The 22,288-nt window shown below is 42.7% G+C and overlaps 1 protein-coding gene across 1 annotated transcript in view; it reads left to right on the top strand.

The window, feature by feature from the left end:
• The first annotated feature begins 1,409 nt into the window (after positions 1 to 1,409).
• Positions 1,410 to 22,288, top strand: part of IGFBP6 (insulin like growth factor binding protein 6) — a 42,291-nt gene continuing 21,412 nt past the window's right edge. Inside the window, 5 exon segments of the mRNA XM_030198192.1 lie at positions 1,410 to 2,101; positions 2,104 to 2,160; positions 8,469 to 8,540; positions 8,543 to 8,613; positions 9,842 to 9,961. Coding sequence (XP_030054052.1) covers positions 1,768 to 2,101; positions 2,104 to 2,160; positions 8,469 to 8,540; positions 8,543 to 8,613; positions 9,842 to 9,961 — 654 coding nt within the window. The 5' untranslated portion in view covers positions 1,410 to 1,767.

Raw genomic sequence — 22,288 nt, 5'->3', positions numbered from 1 at the left:
CCCAGACCCCTTCTCCCATCTGAGTCCCTCCCCTCCCAGATCTCATCCCCTTCTCCCATCTGACCCCGTCCCCTCCCAGACCCCATTCCCATCCCTTTCAACCATCTGAGCCCCTCCTCTCTCCACCCCACCCCGACCCCTTCTCCCATCTGAGCCCCCCTCCTCAGTCCTCACCTGCCTACCAGCTCCGTTGACAGGGAGAGATGACCCTCTTCTGCCACCAACACCCAGCCTTAAAAAAGAAAACGGAAGAAGCACCTTGCGTCTGATCTGCTCATCGCTGCTAAGGCAAACAAATCGCCTCGTCGCGTCGGCCCTTCAATCACTGTGTCCCGCCCTCGCAGAAATAGGAAGTTACATCAAAGGGCGGGACACAGTGATTGAAGGGCCGACGCGACGAGGCGATTTGTTTGCCTTAGCAGCGCAGAGCAGATCAGACGCGAGGCGCTTCTTCCATTTTCTTTTTTAAGGCTGGGTGTCGGGTGGCAGAAGAGGGTCATCGCTCCCTGTCGACGGACCTGGTAGGCAGGTGGGGACTGCGGCGCCGGCGGGGCGGATGTTGGGTGGGTGGGCCTGGAGGGAAAGTGGCTGGGCCTGGGCCCATCCAGACCCGCCCGTGGCTACGCCCCTGTCTAGACACACTGGCAGCAGCAGTGATTCACAGAAGTTGCCTGCTCCTGGCCCAGAGCCTCTTTGCCATGTGCTTCCCTTCCGGAAATAGGAAGTTGTACTAGAGAGGGGTGGGACTCAGCAGAGGGAAGGTTCAGGGTCCAGCGCAAGCATCATGCATGAATTGCTGATACTGCTAGTGCCCTTTAGGAATTTTAAAATAGACTGGGGGGAGGTTTTGAGAGAGGGGGTGCCAGACCAAGATTTTGGCACCCTTTATCACTGGTACCCTAAGCCAATGCCTCACCTGGTCCATAGGTTGAGCTGGCCCTACACTAAGCAATCAGTGGAAACAAAAGGCAGGAATGGCCATGTTCAAAATTCAGGGGAGAATTACCTCAGAAGGAAAATGGAACTGGAGTACAAAACAGCAACCAACTGGAGAAAGTGTGTTTTGAGTACTCGAGTCAGAGGCAGTGTTTATATCCAAACTTTAAAAATGGCCCAAACAGAACTGACAATGTTATTTTCCATGGAGGAGGAGGAGGTTCCATTCTGATGCTCCAGGGCAACTTGAGGAGTATTAGTGACCCTATATCTGTTTCCCTGTTGTTTCTCCTGAAATGACTGGCAGATGCGACCTGTATTTATGCACAGCCTTTCTCTTCCTGAATTCGGGAGAGTTCTGGGTGGTAGAAGCGGGCGGGCGGGCGGGCGGGCGGGGGGGGGGGGGGGGACTGGATCCTGAGTCCACAGGGAAAGGGGAACTCACAGCTCTCACTGTCATGCTGATAGGGAGATCTCGCACTGGAAGCTGAAAGCGTGCCGGGTGGCAATCCAATCCAGACTGACAGTAGAGACAGAGCAAGGAGGAGCAAGTCAAACTGAAAGAAAGAAGGAAAACAAACAGAAAAAGAAAGGACTAGACAAAAGAGAGCATAAAGAAGGGAAAAGCTAACAGGCATTCATTGTTTTCTTGTTTGCCTCTGGTTCCTCTTGGTTTTAAGGGAGTTTGTGCTGGAGGAGGCAGATTCTTGGGCTGGGCTGGGCTGGGCTGGGCTAAGGCTCTATTAAAGCCACCAAGGCTGCAGGACGCAGGCAGAAGGAGTGCAGGCTGCACACCAAGCATTTCCTTCCTTGCACATCCACAGATAGACCATGCAACGAGTGGCTTTCAGTTGCCTGCTGCCCACATTGCTCCTAATGAGCACCAGGGTATGGGGTGCCAGTGTGATCCTGGAGTGCCTGAAATGCGAAGAGAGTGACCCAGCAACTTGTTTACCTCATGTGGGATGCAAGCTTGAAGAGGAGTCAGCAAGTGATGGGGACCCGAGTCCAAAAGAACCCTGCAGGGGGAAAGAGTGTGCCAAGGCAGCAGGGGAATCTTGTGGGGTCTACACTCCAAGATGTGCCAGGGGCCTACAATGCATCCCTCGTGCTGGAGAGAAGACACCTCTTCACGCCCTACTGCATGGCAAAGGGGTTTGCAGAAAGTTGGTACCGGGAGATCCAGCAGAAATCACACTGGACAGGATCCTCAGCCAGGTGAATGCAGCATGGTTGGCTGGGGAGGGACACTGGTGAGACCTGCAGAAGGGATGTCACAGCTGAGCATCCTTGACTCTACAGAGGGGTTGAAACATGATTCAGATAGGGAGGGGCTTTAGTAAGATTTGCAAAGCAGTTTGAGCTGTTTGGGAGCTGAGGGATAGTCTTGAGCAGATATAACATAGTAGATCTCATGAGAGAGATGGCCAGGTCTTTTTCCAGTGTGCTGAGGAGTAACCTAATGGTTAGTGCAGCGGGCTTTGATCCTGGCAACCTGGGTTCAATTCACACTGCAGCTCCTTGTGACCTCGGGCAAGTCACTTAACTCTCCATTGCCCCAGGTACAAAAAAAAAAAAAAACTTAGATTGTGAGCCCCCTAGGGACAGAGAAAGCACCTGCATATAATGTGTACAGTGCTGTGTACGTCTAGTAGCGCTATAGAAATGAGTAGGAGTAGTAGTAGAATATATCTGTCTCATGCATTATTCTGAAAGTGCTGGAAACACATGAATATGCACAAGTGGTAACACTCTGTTGTCTTGTCACTGAAAATGCTGCAATAGCAAGAATTGCAGGTATAGATATTTTCATGGCTGATTACTTGTTAGAATAAAAAAGGTATGCCAGTTAACCTGTCTCAGAATTGTCACTGATCACACTGCAGGAGGCGGAGCAGTCCAAAGAGCAGTTTCCCTATTCTATGGCATATATGCAGCATTTCTGTATGATGCTACCTGTTCACAATCCCTGCAGCAGCACTATTGTACTAGGCACAGTAAATGTTTAAAATGAACACCGATTTCTACAAGGCCAATCACATCCCGGGCTCTCAGGAAAACTTGCTTAAGTGTAAAATACCCTATCTATTGCCCAGAATGTAGAAAAACTGGTCACTGAAAATTCCAGTCATGCTCGTAGGGGACCAGAAAGGGCATCACAACACCCTTCTAGCCACAAAGGGAAAAAGTAAAATTACCCATTTGGAGACATTGTCCTGAAAAAGTGTGGTGAAAAATCTAAAGAAATATTCACCATTCAAAAATATCTGTAAAATACTACCTGAAATATAGTATTTTGGTGTTAAGTAATTATCTGCCCCTTCAAAAATATGAGCTTTTTATTTTTAAACACACAATCATTTTCTTTTTCATCAAAAAAGATTTTCTAAAGTACACTAAACAAACAGGTAAATTCAAAAGTATATCGATATACCGTTTTAAAAGCAAAAATACTTTGTCTGAGGACTTGACATGAACCAATGATGCTTGCAGTATTGGTATTTTAAGAAGAATTGGCATTTTTCTGGGTTTCCTGATGGGAGACTAGCAGTTCTGACATAGACTTTTCAATCCAAGATAATACACTGACTTTCTAGGATAATGTAGAGTGAGGTTCAGACCCCCAGAGGCAGGCATATTGGGTTTCAAAACAACAGACCCTTCTGGCAACATTTATTATGTAATAACTGGAGGGACTTTGAGCATCTTGAAATAGAACTGGGATTTTATTCTCATATCTTACTGTACACCGCCTTGAGTGAATTCCTTAAAAAAGTGGTAAAAAAATCCTAATAAATAAATATAGCCATATTATTTTCTGTGGTATGTCAAATACTAAAGACAATGACTTATTTAGAAGAAGCTAGAAAGTGCACATTTGGTGTAGCACCATGGTGTGTTCTCCCTTTCTCTTTGATATGCTCAGGCATGTCTATGTGGGGTCTTAAGAAAGGGAAATGGGACTTGATATACTGCCTTTCTGTGGTATTTTGCAACTACATTCAAAGCGGTTTACATATATACAGGTACTTATTTTGTACCTGGAGCAATGGAGGGTTAAATGACTTGCTCAGAGTCACAAGAAGCTGCAGTAGGAATTAAACTCAGTTCCCCGGGATCAAAGGCCACTGCACTAACCACTAGGCTACTTCTCCACACCAGTGAAGAAGAAGAAGAGTCATGCTGGAGTATCATAGTTGGGTGTCATGGGGTATGAGTTTGTGGGTGAATGGTGGTGTATATGAGCTACATGTGTGTGTGGAGAGGGGGAGTGGTAGTGTGTCTGTGTGAGAAGGGGGCATATTTATGGGGTAGGAGGATATATGAGATGTGCAAGGGGAGCTGTGGAGGGTATGGGATGGATTCACAGGAAATATAGGTACTGTTTGTGGGTGCTAAATTGGTGCAAGGGAGAGTGTATGTATTGAGGTGTGCAAGGCTGGGAAGCAAACACTTCTACTCCACCCCGCTTGCTTTCCTCTTCCCACCCTGCCCTCATGTTCTCTGCCCCTCCTCTTTCCCCCCTTAAACTTTCCCAGAGCTTTTTTTCAACATCTTTTTTTTCTGCCTTCCAAAAATGTCCTGTCTACCCTATTACATTTGTTGCTCAAAATTCCCCCCCCCCCCCCATGCTGGTGTACCAGCCAGCCTCGAAACTATGACCTTCAGATTCAGAGGCAACCACTTTCCAGATAGAGCTACTCTTGGCCATATGGTTGCATACACTGTACCAGCTAGAAAAAAAGTCCTGGTAACATAGTAGATGACGGCAGAAAAAGACCTGCACGGTCCATCCAGTCTGCCCAACCTCCCAACCTCCTCCAGGTTAGCTCTGCATGGGTACCTGCACCATTTTTTCCATAGAATAAATACACTGCACTCTGCACTCTTCCCTTGCTTCCACTTCGTTAAATCATGATGAGCAGGTTGGGAGAGGACATTCAGCCTCAGTTAACCAGCAATGCCACTGAATGTCCCCTTTGACTGTTGTGGCACTCGCCAGTTAGTGCAGGGCAGTCAGGGGGAGGAATCTGGATGGAGTCAGGAGTTATGCAGGAATTGGCAATATTCAGTATCATAAGTATTTCCATACTGGGAAAGGCCAAAGGCCCATCGAGCCCAGCATCCTGTTTCCAACAGTGGCCAATCCAGGTCACAAATACCTGGCAAGATCCCAAAAATGTACAAAACATTTTATACTGCTTATCCCAGAAATAGTGAATTTCCCCCAATGGTCTATGGACTTTTCCTTTAGGAAGCCGTCCAAACCTTTTTAAAACTCCGCTATGCTAACCGCCTTTACCACATTCTCTGGCAACGAATTCCAGAATTTAATTACAGGTTGAGTGAAGAAACATTTTCTCCAATTCGTTTTAAATTTACTATATTGTAGCTTCACCGCATGCCCCCTAGTCCTAGTATTTTTGCAAAGCGTGAACAGATGCTTCATATCTACCCGTTCAACTCCACTCATTATTTTATAGACCTCTATCATATCTCCCCTATGCCGCCTTTTCTCCAAGCTGAAGAGCCCTAGCCGCTTTAGCCTTTCCTCATAGGGAAGTCGACCCATCCCCTTTATCATTTTCGTTGCCCTTCTCTGCACTTTTTCTAATTCCACTATATCTTTTTTGAGATGCGGCAACCAGAATTGAACACAATATTCGAGGTGCGGTTGCACCATGGAGCAATACAAAGGCATTTTTGTTTTCAATTCATTTCCTAATAATACCTAACATTCTATTTGCTTTCTTAGCCGCAGCAGCACACTGAGCAGAAGGTTTCAACGTTATCATCAACGTTGAAACCTACATAGTGCCCGTGTAGGTATCTGGGCAAGTAGAACCATATAAAGGCGCAGTTATAACATTGCCCAGGTTGTTATGTGAGTGCGGCACTGAATATCGGCCATACCCGCATAATCTCTGGGTTTTGCCAGCCAATGCTTGATCAGCACTGAATATCTGGGTGGCAGTCAGCATTTAAAAAATGCTCACCTCTGTCAGCTGAATATTGACCCCCATGAGTTTAAAAATGTACAGTCGCCAAGAGGAAGTGGTCTGGGCCACTGGTGATGTGCACCCTGCCAGTGGCCAAAAATCAGGAAGTTTGGAACTGCCACCATTAGAATGATCAAGGGAATAGGACTTGATATATTACCTTTCTGTGGTTACAGTCAAATTGGTTTACATATATGCAGGAATTTATTTTGTACCTGGATCAACAGAGGGTTAAGTGACTTTCCCAGAGTCACAAGGAACTGCAGTGGGAATTGAACCCAATCCACCATGATGAAAGCCCACAGCACTAACCACTAGACTAGACTACTCCTGAATAGACATTGTGGGTGGAGAAGAGCATACTGGGCAGGTAGAGAAATGGAGAGATGGTGGGGTGGAAAAAGGAGGGTGCTGGGAGAGGAAAGGGTAGAGAGAGAGAGAGGGTGCTGTGCAGGTGAAGGTGGAATGCAGTGAGAGGATGCTGAGGAATTGTAGGGTAAAGGGAGTAGCCATACTGGGTCAGACCAATGGTCCATCTAGCCCAGTATCCTGTTTTCCAAACAGTGGCCAAGCCAGGTCACAAGTACCTGGCAGAAAGCCAAATCATGGTAACACTCCATACTACAAATCCCAGGGCAAGCAGTTGCTTCCCATGTCTGTCTCAATAGCAGACTATGGATTTTTCCTCCAGGAATTTGTCCAAACTTTTTAAAACCCCAGATACGCTAATCGCTGAGCACTGCAGACAGAGGACAAAGAAACGGGGCTGATGTTCTGACTAGGAGGTGAAAGTGGGAAGGAGGAAGATGCTGGGAGCAGAAGAAAAGAGGAGATGTGCTGTGCATTTTGGAAAAGGAAAGAGCATGCTGGGCTGCTAGAGGGTGAAGGAAGAAAGGGGTTTGTGCCAAAGCCTCCATCAATAGCTAAATGTCTAAGGGGGAGGGTGTGTGTGCGCAAGACTGAAGGTTTGCCTAGGATGCATAATACCTTTGCACCAACCTGGATTTAATGCAAAAACAAAAAAAACTGCATATGGAGCAAATCTGAGAGAGTTGTACACACCTGAGGAAGGGGTGCAAGGGAATGAGCTATGGATGTAGTTTGAAAAAAAGAGAAGTTGGGGGGTGCTCACATCTGATAACGTTAAGCTAGTCTCCCTGTGCAAACTGTCATTCTTCTGGTTCTGTTGCCTGACCAGTGTTTTAGAACATTCAGGTCACTGGATATGATCACCCCTAAAATTTCTCTCCTATTTGCTGCAAATCAAAATGCTGCTCCCTCGGATTTTTGCTTCCCAGCTGCTGATTCTCATCCTTTTTTTTTTTTGCAAGAAATCTTGGTTGCCAAAGACTTGACCATGCCTCAGTATTCTCTGAATCACCCTTTCTTTTGTCTACTCCAATCAGTGTGCTTAATCTGCTGCAGAACTCTGAATCATCTACAAAAAGGTGAACCTATCAACTCGGCTATAAAATCACTTCTGAAAATACTGTAGCGCTGCACAAAAACTTTATAAAGTGGGAATAATAATAGCTGTAGTTATCAAACTGAGGGGCCCTTTTACTAAGCGGTGGTAAGCAGTATCGCGTGTTTACCGAGAGCTCAAAGGCACTACTAGTGGACATGCTCAGGCATCCTGTGGTAGTTCTGGGATTGGCGCATGCTACCCACGCACTAAAAAATAGGTTTTATTCTTTAGCTTGGGGGCCTGTTTGGAAGCAGAGAGTAGGCATGCCCTGAGCTAATTGGGTAGCGCAGAGTTAGCACACAAGCCCTTACCATCTAGTAAATAGTTGGTGGTAAGGGCTCACGTGCTAATTGGGAAATTAGCACATGGCTGTTAATAGAAAAAAAGGAATTTCAGCCATTCAGCATATTAAGTGGTCTTAATATGCAGGAAACCCACGTACTAAAAAGAGCACAGGCCACGTTTTAGTGCAGTTTAGTAAAAGTGTCCCTGAGACATTTTAAACAGTAGACATAAACTAAAGATATCAAAAGGGAACTGGTTCCATCCAATAGCCACACATATAATTACAGAACACAGTTATCAATGTGTAAACAAGAATCATTCAAAAAGAGGAGGAAAAACGCCTCAAGAAAAAAACCCTCCCACATATGTAAATGGGATAAGGGCTACTGTTTCATCATCATAGGTGATGCAAAAAAACCTCCTAATTATTTTATTATTTTTTGAAAAATGTTTTTTCTATTACTGAACAAAAAATTGAGGAGGTTTTTTGCATCGCCTATGATGATGAAACAGCAGCCCTTATCCCATTTATATTTGTGGGAGGGGTTTTTTCTTGAGGCGTTTTTCCTCCTTTTTTTGAATGATTCTTGCTTACACATTGATAACTGTGTTCTGTAATTATATGTGTGACATTTTAAACAGTACACATAATGTTCAAGTATGTTTCTGTCTAGACAGTACGCAATAATACAGCTGAAAGTGATTTCACTATATTGATCTGAAATGTATTAAATCTCAGATTTTACTCTTGTCTGTCTCTTGATCTTTTCCAGAGGAAGGTCGAAGGAACAGCCGTCGATTAAAAGAGAGCAGGCCAACGCTGGAACCTAGCCGTCCCCAGCAACACTTCCTGCACCAAACAGCAGCAAAGAGGATGTGTTTCAAAGCACTCAGGATGGGGATATTAAACAGGAGCCTGAGGTAGTGGGTAAAGAGCAAATGCTATGGTGAGGGTCACACTCAGCACTTTCTGCTGGGAAAGATTGGGACTGCAGGAGTATGAGCTCCCCCACTGTCGTTACTCCTGCAACATTCACTTCAGCATTTCCTGATGGGAAAGGTTGGGACTGCAAGATCTGAAAGCATCTCCCCTCCCTACTGCAAGTAACCTCCCACCATTCCCTACAGTGCCTCCTACTGGGAGAGCCTGGGACTGTAGTTGGTGTGATCTGCACCATTTCCTATAGCACTTCCTGCTGGGAGAGTCTGGAACTGTAGGGTCTGGGAACCTCTCCCCTTCGTACAGGAGGTACCCACACTATGCCCTGCATGACTTCTGCTGGGAGAGGCTAGAACTGCAGGGCTGTGGGCTCCCCCCAAAGCCAGTGCTCCTGCGTCATTCCCCATAGCAGGGGTGTTGCCACAAGGGGCCTCAGTGGCCTGGTTCCCCCCCCCCCCCCCCCCCCCCCACACACATACACACTTTGGGCTCAAGCCCCCTCCAAAATTGTGGCACTGATTTAAGAGCTGTGGTGATGCCCAAGCCCTGCCAGCCAAAGAGGTACGTTGCCTGAATCCCTGCCCATTCTGTCCAAACAGTGCTTAAGTTAGCAATGTGCTTCAGCTACCAATGCTAATATTTTTGCGCATGCTCAGTTTAGCGACTGAACTAAGCATATATGGAAATGCCGACATCTGTGGCTGCAGTATGGTCAGGGATTCAGACAATGGACCTCTTTGGCTGGTGGAGCTTGGGCATCCAACCAACAAAGGTAAAATTTAAATGTGGTGGAGGAGAAGGGCAGAGAGGAATAAATGGTCCCCTCAGTCCACCCCTGCACCCCCTCTCCCCCCAAAATGGAGTTCAGGCTACACTCCTGCCCTACAGTACCTTCTGCTGGTAGAGGCTGAAACTGCAAGAGCTATGAGCTCTCCCAAAGCCGTTGCTCCTGCATCATTTCCTTCAGCACCTCCTGCTGGAGGAGGCTTAGACTTCAGGGGTTATGAGCTCCCTGAGCCAGTGCTAGGAGAGGCTGGAACTACAGGAGCTGGTGGCAATTCAGGATCTCCTTCCACCAATTTATGTATCATTCTCCATCCTATGGGGGGAGGTGTATGAGTAAAGTTGCCTGAACAGCTCATATTCCAGAAGTCTGTAGGAGTGGCAGTTGCAGCTGGCTTGCCCTCTTTATCTTCTTCTTCTTGTTTGTAGGCTCCCTGTCGGGTACATTTGGTGGTGGTTCTGCAGGAGCTAAAATCTTCCATGTTTCACAACCTGAGGGACATGTATATTCCTAATTGTGACACCAAAGGCTTTTACCGACGGAAGCAGGTACTGGCACTTCTCTTTATGCATGCACAGACTACCCCACCCCATCCTTTCTCTATTGTTGCACCAAAGTTCACAACTAGAATTTTGTTGTAAATCTAACTGCAGCCCTTTTTCCATAAGATGCATACTCCTGAGGGAATTTTGTGCAAAAAAATATCAAAATTCTGCATAAATTCTAACGTCTGCACATCAAAAGGTTACAAAATTCTGCGTGCTCTGTTTGTAAAATAACAAAACATAATCACTGTTTTGAGTGATACCTAATTTTAAAAACAGTAGTTAAACCAAAAAATGAAAATCTTTATTTAAGTATTTGGGGTTAAGAGTATACCATAAAAATTGGTTCTCCCAGTTCTGTCTCTCTCTTTCCTACTTTCCTTCTCACAGGCTCATTGCCCTCCTCCCAATTCTCCTCTCTCACTCCCAGCATCCTTTTCCAAGAAACAGGTACATAACCTAATGATAGTCTTTTAGAGACCATATGAAGTAGCAAAGGAGTCCATTCCTTGAAAACTCCAACCAGCTGGAGGGCAGAGGATCAAGCTCTCAGCGCTGACTTCATAGCTCTCTCCTCCACCGAGACTTGATCCCTCAGCTCACTCTTCCTCCCTAGCCCCCATATTCAGAATGATTAGGCTGTTAAAAACAATACAAATTGCCCTTCCCTGGATACAATGAAGGAGCTTTGCTCAATTGTTGGAGTGCTCAGCACTCACTGGCATCCACAGATCCTGCTCCTGACTTCAACTTCTGACTCCCTGTCTTAGGTCCCCAAATTAGAAAGTTGCACAGAGACAGAAATTTCATCCATCCTTCCCTGACTCCACTGAAATCTAACCCATACCCACTAAAATCCATTCCATCCCCACCTGTACCCGCAGGAGTTGACACTATTACTTACTCGCTCGCAGCCCTGCATCTATGTTTGTTTATTTAAAAGATTTGATAGAGGTTTACATTACAATAAAATACAAGCCATAAAATCACAAAAAAGAACTCAATCATTCTACAAAACAACATAACCAGCAATAAGTACCATACTCATGTATCTACAAACAGACAAGCCCAGGATCATTCAAAGGAGAGTTGAAAAAAGAGTTTTCAATGAAAATTTAAATTTAGATGGTGAAAGTTCTAATGAAATCAAGGTTGGAAGATCATTCCAAAACTTTGGGGCTAAAAAGAAATAAGCTGAATTTCTAGTTGATTGATAGTGAGCGGTCTTTAATGACAGAAATACCAGGCAGTGAGCATCCATATATCAGAGAGCACGAGAGGGTGTACATGGTATAGTTAACGATGAAAGATAGGAAGGGGAGCCTGAATGAAGTGCTTTGTGTGTAATACGTAGGGAGGAGCATTTTTGATATGACGTCTCAGTCCGACTTTGGACATTTTGCAAAAAAGTTCCAAAATCTGAATAGAAAATAAGGTCATTTTCAAAAAAAGAGTCTCTTTTTTTTTTTCTTCCGAAAATACTGTTTTTCAACAAGGTTTTGTGATTTGGACATTTTGTATTTTGGTCCATTAAAAAAATGTCCAAGTAAAAAACTGCACAAAATCAAGCCATTGGGACGTAGGAGGAGCCAGCATTTTTAATAGACTGGTCCCCCAGACATCCCAGGAAAGCAACAGGGCACCCTAGGGGGCACTGCAGTGGACATCATAAAATGCTCAGAGGTACACATCTCACCATTTCTCCCTTATCTTGTCTGCTGAGCCCGCCAAAAGCCACCCAAAAGCCACTACTCCCAACTGTACACCACTACCATAGTCCTTACGAGTGAAGAGGCCAACCTTTTGGAGGGCTCACAGTTTCCTCCACAAGTGTACTAGGTAGGGGGAGGTATGGGCCTGGTTCCACTTGTCTGCAGTGCACCCACCACTAGACTATTTTAGGGACCTACATGCTGTTCTAATGGACCTGAGTATAATATCTGCGGCTGGCAAGTAATGTTTTAAATCACATTTTTGGGGGGTGGGAGGAGGTTTAGTAATCACTGGGGGAGTAAGGAGAGGTCATCCCTGATGCCCTCCAGTGGTCATCTGGTCATTTAGGGCACCTTTTTATGCCTTATTCATTATAAAAGCAGGTCTAGCTCAAAACATCTTAGTTTTAGTCTTGGATGGTTTTGTTTTGTTCCATTATGACTGAAAAACATCCAAGTGTTAGGAATGCCCAGAACCCGCCCTTAACACGCCACTGAACGTCCCCTTGTGATTTGAACGCACTTCTGATGGACTTCATTGAAAAACATCTAAAAATTGGTTTTCAAAATAACAATTTGGATGTTTGTGAGAAAAACATCCAAATGAAGATTTATGCCACTTTTTAGACATTTTTCTCTTTTGAAAATGAGCTGCAAGACCTTGAACCAAGGGCAGAATTTAAAAGTAACCAATGAAACTCAGTAATATAGAAACATGGTCATGTCTTCCAGCCTTATGTAAAAAAACAGGCGGCAGAATTTTGAAGAGTTTTGCAAGTGCTGGGTTTGGTGAGAAGAGATACCACAAGAAACAGTGTTATACTAATAAAGATGAGAGATTATTATTTATTTATTTATTTATTTATTTATGACAGTTTTACCCCACATTAGCCTGAGAGTGACTCAGGTTCAATGTGGCTTACATAACAGACAATTAAATGAATGATACATATTAAAAATTACATAAACAGATTATGAAGTACAATAAACAATGCTATAATATTGGCTTTGTAAAACAAATATAACATATGTGGTGAATTAACCTGGATGCAACTGTTCCTAAGGGTAGATGAATAGAGAAGAAGATTAAATTATAATCAAGTTTGTAAACAAAGAAGTGAAGATGATTAAATATGGGTACAATTAGGGCTAGATAGGATTAGGGAGGAAAGAAGAAGTGAAATTAATTGTATGAATGGATAATGTTCAAATCGAATTCTTTGAAAGGCTAAATTGAAAAAAAAAATGAGTTTTCAGTAGGTTTCTAAGGACAGGTAATCATCGTGCATTTAATTGTTTCTGGTAGAGAATTCCAAATTTTAGTACCTTGATATGAGAAACTGGCATTGTTAATTGTTTTATAGATTGCATTCCTACAAATAGGGAAATGCAGAATGAGATATTCTCTGGATGATGATACGGCATTACATGGGGGTAATGCAATGAGATTGTTCATATATGTTGGAGCAGAACCATATAGAATTTAGTGTATAAAAACATAGAACTTGAAAGATATTCTATCTTGTATTGGTAACCAGTGTAGGTTATATAGAAGAGGAGTTGCTTTGGTGAAGTGGGGTGATCTACGTATGAGGCGTGTAGCGGTATTTTGAGCAGTTTGTAATTTTTTGATAAGGCCGCCTTTAATTCCTGCATAAATGGAGTTGCAGTAGTTGAATTTTATTAGTACTAGGGATTGAACCAAAGTATGAAGTACTACTTTAGTGAAAAAAGGTCATAGAAACTTGAGTTTCAATGGTAAGGAATTGATTAATCATGATTCCTAATATTTTCATTGATGAGTCAAGGGGATAAGTGATGTTCTCTAATGTAAAATTTTTAAGATTTATAGGGTGGTGAGGATTAGTTACTATTAGTAACTTAGTTTTTTCAGTATTGAGTTTTAATTTAAAATTAGATGTCCAAGATTCCATTAATTTAATGCCTAATTTGATCAAGTTTGTTATTTCATATAATTGTTTAGAGAATGGGATATAAATGGTGACATCATCGGCGTAAATGAATGATGAAAGACCATTTATTTCTAGTAAATTACCTAGGGGGATCATCATGACATTGAACAGGATGGGGGACAGAGGAGAACCTTGAGGTACTCCACAATCAGGAGACCATGTTGAAGAAATTGCATCTGTTTGTTTGACTTGATATGATCTGGACTTTAGAAAGCCAAAGAACCATTTCAGGACAGCTCCACAGATTCCATAATGGTCGAGGATATTTAGAAGAATATTATGGTTGAGGATATTTAGAAGAATATTATGGTCAACCATGTCAAAGGCACTAGACATCTCAAATTGAAGTATTAATATTTTGTTGTCAATACTCAGTTCTCTTCTGAAGTTGGCTAAGAACAGTTTCAGTACTATAAGTAAGAGAGTCTAAATCTGGATTGTGAGCTGTGCAAGATGGAATGGAGTTGGAGATATTCCATTAGTTGTTGCATGACAAGTCCTTCCATAACTTTAACATAGAGAAATTGATGCCACTGGTCTATAATTGGAGACTATACTTATTCTTTGGTATGGGAGTCAAGATAATATTGCCATTTTGAGAGGGGAACAGACTCTGAGATAGCATCAGAGTAAGATTTGAGTGTAAATAACGGATGAATAGATTAGAAGCTGATCTGAGTAGGTAACTAGGGCATGTGTCAAGTAGGCATTGTGATTTTGCATATTTGAGTAGGGTGTGTATGACCTGATCAATAGTAATTGGGTGAAAAGCAGACCAAAATCTGACTGCATGAGAACAAGATGGTAATTGATCCTGAAGATTCAGGAAGTAATCAATTGATGTAAAAGAGTTGTTTAGCTCTAGTCTGATTTTTGTTATTTTCTGTTTGAAATATGTTGCCAATTGGTCTGCAGTTGGAATGAGTTCTTTTGCAGTTGATACAGGCTGAGTGTTCAATAGACGATTTACTAAGGAGTAGAGTTTCCTTGGATTGACTTTTGTATCACCTATGAGCTTGGAGTAGTAGGAAGTTTTCGCTTTGGTAATCATGTTTTTGTATGTTTTTAGGAGCTTTTTCCAATTAATCCATTGTTCTGTGGATTTATTTTTGGCACAAATTCTTTCTTGTTTCCAGCAATTGTGTTTTATTTGTAGAAGATCTTCGTTAAACCATGGGGATATTTTTTTAAGCGAAGGCAAAAAAGGAGGTAAAAAATCCTCACGACACCGTGAAGATGAAACAAAAAAGTGAGGAGAATGGATGAGGATACCAACTGTTTTATATTTATTCACTTAAAAAATTATATGTACATAACAGCGACCCGACACGGCTGTGTTTCGGCACAATGGCCTGCTTCAGGGGTCTTTATAACCTCCTCTCTTCAAAATAATATATATAAGATATATATATTTTTTAAAAACGAGCATCTAAATACTCCTCTCCTAAGAGTTATCGGCAAATTTGCCGATAACTCTTAGGAGAGGAGTATTTAGATGCTCGTTTTTAAAAATATATATCTTATATATTATTTTGAAGAGAGGAGGTTATAAAGACCCCTGAAGCAGGCCATTGTGCCGAAACACAGCCGTGTCGGGTCGCTGTTATGTACATATAATTTTTTAAGTGAATAAATATAAAACAGTTGGTATCCTCATCCATTCTCCTCACTTTTTTGTTTCATCTGATATTTTTTTAAGACAAGATTTGTTTGTTACAGGAACAAGTTCATCAAGGATTGTTTTACTAATATTGTTCCACTGTTAGATGAAATTAGTAGATGGATTTGAGGTGAATGATTTACTGAATTGTTCATTAGACTAGAATTTGAAAGGGTCAATTTTGCCTCTAGTTTTGAAGAAATGTAATGTATTAATAGATTTTGAATGGTTAATTTCTTTCCAGTTTAGTTTAAAAGAGAGGCTATAGTGGTCTGACCAGGGTACTGGAGTCCACTGTGATTCTGATATGAAAAAGTTGGTTGGATCAATAAATTTTGTAACTAATGTCTAATTGATGACCTTTAATATGGGAGGACATTTCGTTGAAAAGTGAGAATTGCCATATATTGAGGAAATAAAAAAAAAATGCTTAGTGTATTGATTTGTACTGTTTTCAAGGTGTAAATTAATGTCACCAACCGTAATAATATTGTCATTATTGATACAAGCATTAGATATGAATTCAGTAAGTTCTACCTCTTTATGGTTCCAGTTTTTAGGTGTCGATATAGTAATAATAGGCAAATAGATTTAGATAAGGAGTTGTCATTTACTGAACAAGCAACAATTTCCAAATTTGGGGATTGTGATTCAGAAATTGTTTTCACCTCAAAAAATGATTTATAAATGATGGCTAAGCCACCACCTCTTTTATTGGTTCCGGGAAAATGAAGAACTATAGGATCGTCTTTTGCATGTAACCAAGTTTCAGAGATTATAGCAAGATCGAATTGAACTTCATTTATCCAATCTTTAATGATTTCAGTTTTATTAACAAACGAACGAGCATTGAGATACTCTATTGGAAGAGGTAGGAGTATTTGTTGTGATTTGATTTAGGGACTTTAGTATGTGTTTATTATAAGAGACTTTTGGGAAGCTTGCCAGGTGCCCTTGGCCTGGATTGGCCGCTGTCGTGGACAGGATGCTGGGCTCGATGGACCCTTGGTCTTTTCCCAGAGTGGCATTACTTATGTACTTATGAGCCTTTTTTATAATGTTGCTTAGCAGGAGGTATTATATTTGGACCATTGTGATCCAGATATCTGGATGCAAAAGTGGAGGGAATATTTTGGTATTTAGTTGTTGACCTATAGGAATAATATCTCAGAGTGTGTATCACTGGGATATTATAAAAAGATTAAAAAAGCATTAGTGGAACGAGTTAGGTGTCTTGATAGAATGAGTAAGTTTATTAAACAGAATAACAAGGCTCTTAACCTAATGGTGAACTTTGAAACAGGTATTCAGGGCCGTGCCAACACGGTAAGCGAGGTAAGCATGGCAGGAGGGTGCCGTCCTCTGGGGGGCGCCCCGCCATGCTTACCTCGTCCTATCCCATGTCCCAACTGCCCGCCCTCTTCTCCCCCCCCCAACAAGATCCCTTTTAAATTTACCTCCGGCAGCGAACGAAGACACAGCGTCAATGAAGGAGGCGGCGCTCCTGACGTCTCTACTAGTCTTCCCTTCACTCAGTGTTCCGCCTTCTTCTGACGTCAAGGAAATGACGTCAGAAGAAGGCGGGACATTGAGCGAAGGGAAGACTAGAGACGTCGGGAGCGCCGCCTTCGTTCGCTGCCGGAGGTAAATTTAAAAGGGATCTTGTGGGGGGGGAGAAGAGGGCGGGCAGTTGGGACATGGCCCAGGGAGCGGGAGGGCAGCGATCACCTTCACGGGGGGGGGGGGGGGGGGCGCCAACTGATCATCTGCAGGGGGGCGCCACAGACCCTTGGCACGGCCCTGCAGGTATTCAATGTTTGTTTGAGAGATGATATGCATGATGTATGATGGAATAATAAATGAAAGACAACTATAGTCTAGTGTTATTCTGGGATAACAACAATAATCTTATAAGCAATATGTGGGCTAGTAAATAGAGCATTTAACCTGATGGCTGAATTATATAAAAGAACAATTACGAGGTGTGATTACATTGAAATATTATTGAAAAACAAAAATTGAAGAACAAAAAGTAATCGTGAAGTGACTGTAGAGTAAATTGAATTTGCAGTGATTCTGAAGTGGCTGAACTGATGGTAGAGAGCAGCGATGTTATTCTGCTCAGTTCACTTCCAGGACGCTGGTAGAATCACAACGCTTCAGTATTGGGCAGGTTATTATGGCCGCCTTTTACTGACGGTAACTGCTCTGGCTGTGGAAGCAGGAGCAGTAGGAAAAACAGCTGATTGTAAATTGAAGTTGCAGCAATTCTGAAGTGGCTGAACTGATGATAGAGAGCTGTAGTACTGATGACCACAAGTCCTTCTGCAGCCAGCAGGGAGACACAAACACTGGCTGCAGGCAGCAAACACTCTCTGTAGATGGGCAGACAGATCAGATGCCTCAGACTGGGCTCACTGTTATACCTCACCAACGGAAGGTGTCAGAATGATGAAATAATTATGATGCATGTACCAAAGTATGCAGTGAAGAGAAATCCAGAAAATAACTAACAGCATGAAGATGGCAAAGCCAATAAAACCTAATTTTACTACCTGTGAGATTTGGTGCTCAAATGTAAGACAAGAGTCAATCAAGACACCAAGATAACAACACTAATCTACAGTCTGTAATGGAATATTGAAGAGTACTGGTGTCAGGGTAGGTTTGGCTCCGTCTCTTTGGAACTTCTTCCTAAAGAACTTAGACTGGAGGACTCTTATACTCATTTTCGTAAAGCTTTAAAAACACATCTCTTTCGAGAGTCATTAGAAATAATCACCTAAAACCAAAATATAGGAAAAGTAAAATAAACTGAAAGGAAAAAAAAGCCCACAGTTTGTGAATTCTATATGTGTGTTGACTTTTTGTAGTGCTTTCCTATCACAAATGGATTTCAGAGTATGTTTATCTACTGTTTTTGGTGTTATTTTATATTGTAAACCATTCTGATTTACTTTTGTAATAAGTGACGGTCTAGTAAATGAATAAACGATAAACCAGTGATCCACCATGCAGTGTTTTTTGATGGATTCAAAACCAATTGATGGGCACAAAGCCAGTCAGATAAAGCAACAAGACAATATTGTAGAAGAGTTACATCTGGTGAAAATGGTGATGTTGGGTAAATCAGAATAATATCATCTGCATGGAAGAAGAATCTAATATTAGTCTTGAATCAATGTGGCTAAGGGACTCATGAAAATGTTGAAAAGTAGAGGCGAGAGTATAGAGCCTTGTGGGACTCCACATGAAAGATTAATTTCTGCTGAACTAGATGAAGAAGTTGAAACAGTGTAAGAATGGTTTGAGAGAAGACAAAAAACAATTATAAACAGTTCCCGAAAGACCAATACTATGTAAACAACCCAGAAAGATGTGTGTGATTACTAGCTCAAACTCTGTTGAGAGGTTGAGAGATACCAGAAGGACAATATCACCTGTATCTAGCAATGAGTGAAGTTCCAAGAGAGCTGTAATAGTGGTTTCTGTGCTGTGGTTAGAGCAAAAACCTTTTTGATGAGAGTGAAGTAAGGAGAGTTCATTCTAATTATTAATTGCTCAAAAAACAATTTTTTCTGTGACCTTGGAATCAAATGGTAAGGTTGGAAATAGAGCAATATTGTTCTGGAAGGAGAGGATCCAAAGTGGGGTTTAAAAAAGGGGCTTAATAATAGCCTTTTTTTCAAGAACATGATATATAACCTAATGATAGACTTTAGAGACCATAAGTAGCAAAGGAAGGAGTCCATTCTTTGAAAACTGCACCAGCTCTGAGGTTGTAAGGTGTATAGCTTTAAGTGAATTTGATAGATGAGCAAGCATAGAAAGGTTAAAAGAGGGACAAGTGGAAAGAAGCGAGTGCTGTGTAGATGTAACGATAGGTGGAGGCGATTGTGAAGTAATAATTGGATGATATGGAACTGTGGAGATTAGATACCATGTTTGGGAAAAAAAGGGCAAGTGAATCAGCAGAGTGCATAGGAAATGGATAAATTGTGAAATCAGGGCTAGAGAGCTGCCTAACAGTATTGAAAGTTTACTGTTTGGATTCTTAGAATTGAAATAGGTTTAGAATAATAAGTATTCTTAGCCAATCTCAACTCATAATAGTAGTGCTTATTAGCATCACCAGAGATTGTGACGGCACTCCCATAGGAATCCCGCAGCAACTTCTTCCATCCCCGCAGAATTCCTGCAGTCCCCATTCCTGTTCAGTTCTCTACCCCATACTCCAATCCTGCCTCCAGTTCTCTCCTCCCTTTTCCCAAGTTCATTCTCCAGCAGCTCTCTGCCTCTATAAGCTTTCATTCTGCTCCCACCCATCATGCATGCTGGTTTTCTACCTGGCATCTTCACTCCCACTGAACTCTCTTCCTCCCCCCCGTCCCCGAGGTCATCTTTCCTGGGTTCCATCCTCATCACTATCTTGATTAATCCAGGTTCACATCTGTCAGTTCCTTCTACTCTCCCTTCATCCCTAGGCTTGACTCTCCCTAGCTCACTCTTCCCCTCTTTTTCTTCTACCCAGCTTGATTCTTCTTCGAAGCTTTATCCCCCCTTTCATTTCTCTATGTCCTTCCCCTGGCGTGATCCCTTACTAAATCTTGCTTTATCCCTCTATTCCGTGCTCCTCAGCTAATGTTGCTTGCTGGGCACTTCTGGTGTGTTGAGAATGAGCCACTGTCCTCCCTGAATGCAGGCACAATGCTATGCATTTGCTTTGTGTCCAAAGCAGCCTGTATTCTGAGCTCCCCCCCCCCCCCCCACCTACCCCAACCACTGCAGCTGTCAACTTCAGAAGTGTCTGAAAGGAGGGGTGATGAGAAGAGTGTCTGAAGGGAGGGGCTGAAAAGGGAGAAGAGTGTCTGAAGAGAGGGGGCTGAGAAGGGGAGTGTCTTAATGGAGGGGGAGAGAAGAGTGTCTGAAGGGAGGGGCTGAGAAGGAAGAAGAGTATAAAGGGAGCAGCGGAGAAGGGAGAAGAGTGTCTGAAGTAAGGGTGTGATAAGGGAGGAGTATCAGGCAATCAGACAGGAAGGGGAAAGAGCCTTTAAGTATGGAGAGAGGGGATGAGAAGGGGGAAGAGAGGCTGGAGAAGATATGGTTTGAAGGATCTAGAGAGGCTAGTAAGGGACTATCAGAGAGTGTAAAGGGACAGAGGACTATAGAAGCCAGAGTGAAAGACTGTGGAAATGATATTGGAGAGAAGGTGAAATGGGAGCAACAGGAAGTTGGACTGAGGAAAGAGAAGAAAAGGGTAAGATGGCAGGAGTGGTTGAATGATTGTGAAGTAGTAGGGGCTGATGAGAGAATGAGAGTCAGAGGAAGGGAGATGATGATTTGCAGGGTGAGTACAGGGAGGGGGGGATAGATCATTATGATGGGGGGTGGAATAGGAAGCTGAGAAAGGAGGAGGAGGAGGAAGCAAGGGAAAACAGGAGAATGAAGATTTGAAGTAAATGATGAAGGATAAAACCTTGCAGTCTCATGATTGAGAGTTGTCGTTTCCCAATAGCGGATGTACCAGTGCTCTGGGCCTGGTGTCATATTTATGTTTGTTTATTGAGGACTTGCTGTACTGCCTTTCCTGTCAGGCAAGTCAAATCAGTTTAAAATTATAAAGCAAATATAACAAAGATAGGAAAGGAACTCTATAAAATAAATAGGACAGAAACCTCACACCAAAACCATGACAATGTAAAAATTGCAGAGCAGGAATCTCAAAGCAAATTAGCCCCAAAAGCCAGTTTAAAAGTGACCTTTCAAAGCCAATTTAAGGGCCCTGTTTATTAAGGCGCACTAGCATTTTTAGAACACACTAATACTAGAGACATCCATATATTCCTATGGGTGTCTCTAGCATTAGCGCACATTAATTTTTATCACATGCTAAAACCGCTAGCATGCCTACAATGCGGCTTAGTAAACAGGGCCCTAAATCTTTTAAAGGAAACCTCCATTCAAAGAGAAACAAGAAGAGAAAAGCGCCGAGCTTCTCATAGAGACTAAATGAGCATGAGAGGGAGATGGAAGGACCAACCGGTGATCAAAATCCAATAGAGCACCCTTGTGTCAGGAGGTAGTGGGGATGTGGCAGTGGGACCTTCTTCAGGGAATGGTCCTGCAAGCCACATACCTAGCAGGAAAGGGATAACTGCCTGGTGGACAGACTGAGCAGGGTTTTTAACTCCACAAGTGATCTCTCAAAATGGGCATAGCCCGCAAGAACTAGAGCAGGGCACCTTCTCAGTGGATCTTTATGGCACTCATTGCAACAGCAAAGTTCCCCAGTTCTGTTCCAGGCTGAGATCACATGGAAGAATAGCATGGATGCCTTTCTCCTCTATTGGGGAGACAGTCTTCTGTATACGTATCCTCCAACTCCTCTCATTGAGAAGACTTTGCTGAAACTGAAGCAAGAGAAAGGAACTATGATCCTACTTGCCTTTTTTTTGGCCTAGGCAGATCTGGTTTCCTCCAAAGATCCATGGAGATTGGAATGTTTTCTGACCCTCATCACGCAGAACGAAGGATCCCTTCTGCATCCCAACCACCAATCCCTGTCCCTAATGGCTTGGATGTTGAAAGTGTAGAATTTGAATCCTTAGATTTGCTAGATAGTGTCTCTCACATCTTGCTGGCTTCCAGGAAAGACTCCACTAAGAGGTGTTAAGTTGAGGAGGTTTGCTGTCTGGTGTGATTGCAAGACCTTAGATCCTCTTAGTTGTCCCACACAAAAACTACTTGAATACCTCCTATACCTCTTTGTCTGGTTTGAAAACCAGCTTTATGAGGGTATATATTTATTTATTTATTTAAGAACATTTATACCCCACTTTTTTCCACATTAAGCAGACTCAAAGTAGCTTACAATGTACAGGAATCAAATACAATTACATTAGATAGGGTAAAAGGAACAGGGTAGGAAGTAAAAGGGAAAGGGTAAGAGAGTCTAAAATGGACTGTGGAAGACCAGATGCTGAGA

The sequence above is a fragment of the Microcaecilia unicolor genome, chromosome 3, assembly GCF_901765095.1.
Source record: "Microcaecilia unicolor chromosome 3, aMicUni1.1, whole genome shotgun sequence".
In the NCBI taxonomy this organism is placed as follows: Eukaryota; Metazoa; Chordata; class Amphibia; order Gymnophiona; family Siphonopidae; genus Microcaecilia; species Microcaecilia unicolor.
The sequence above is the reverse complement of the archived record's forward strand: the minus strand, read 5'-3'. Positions and strand labels throughout refer to the sequence as shown.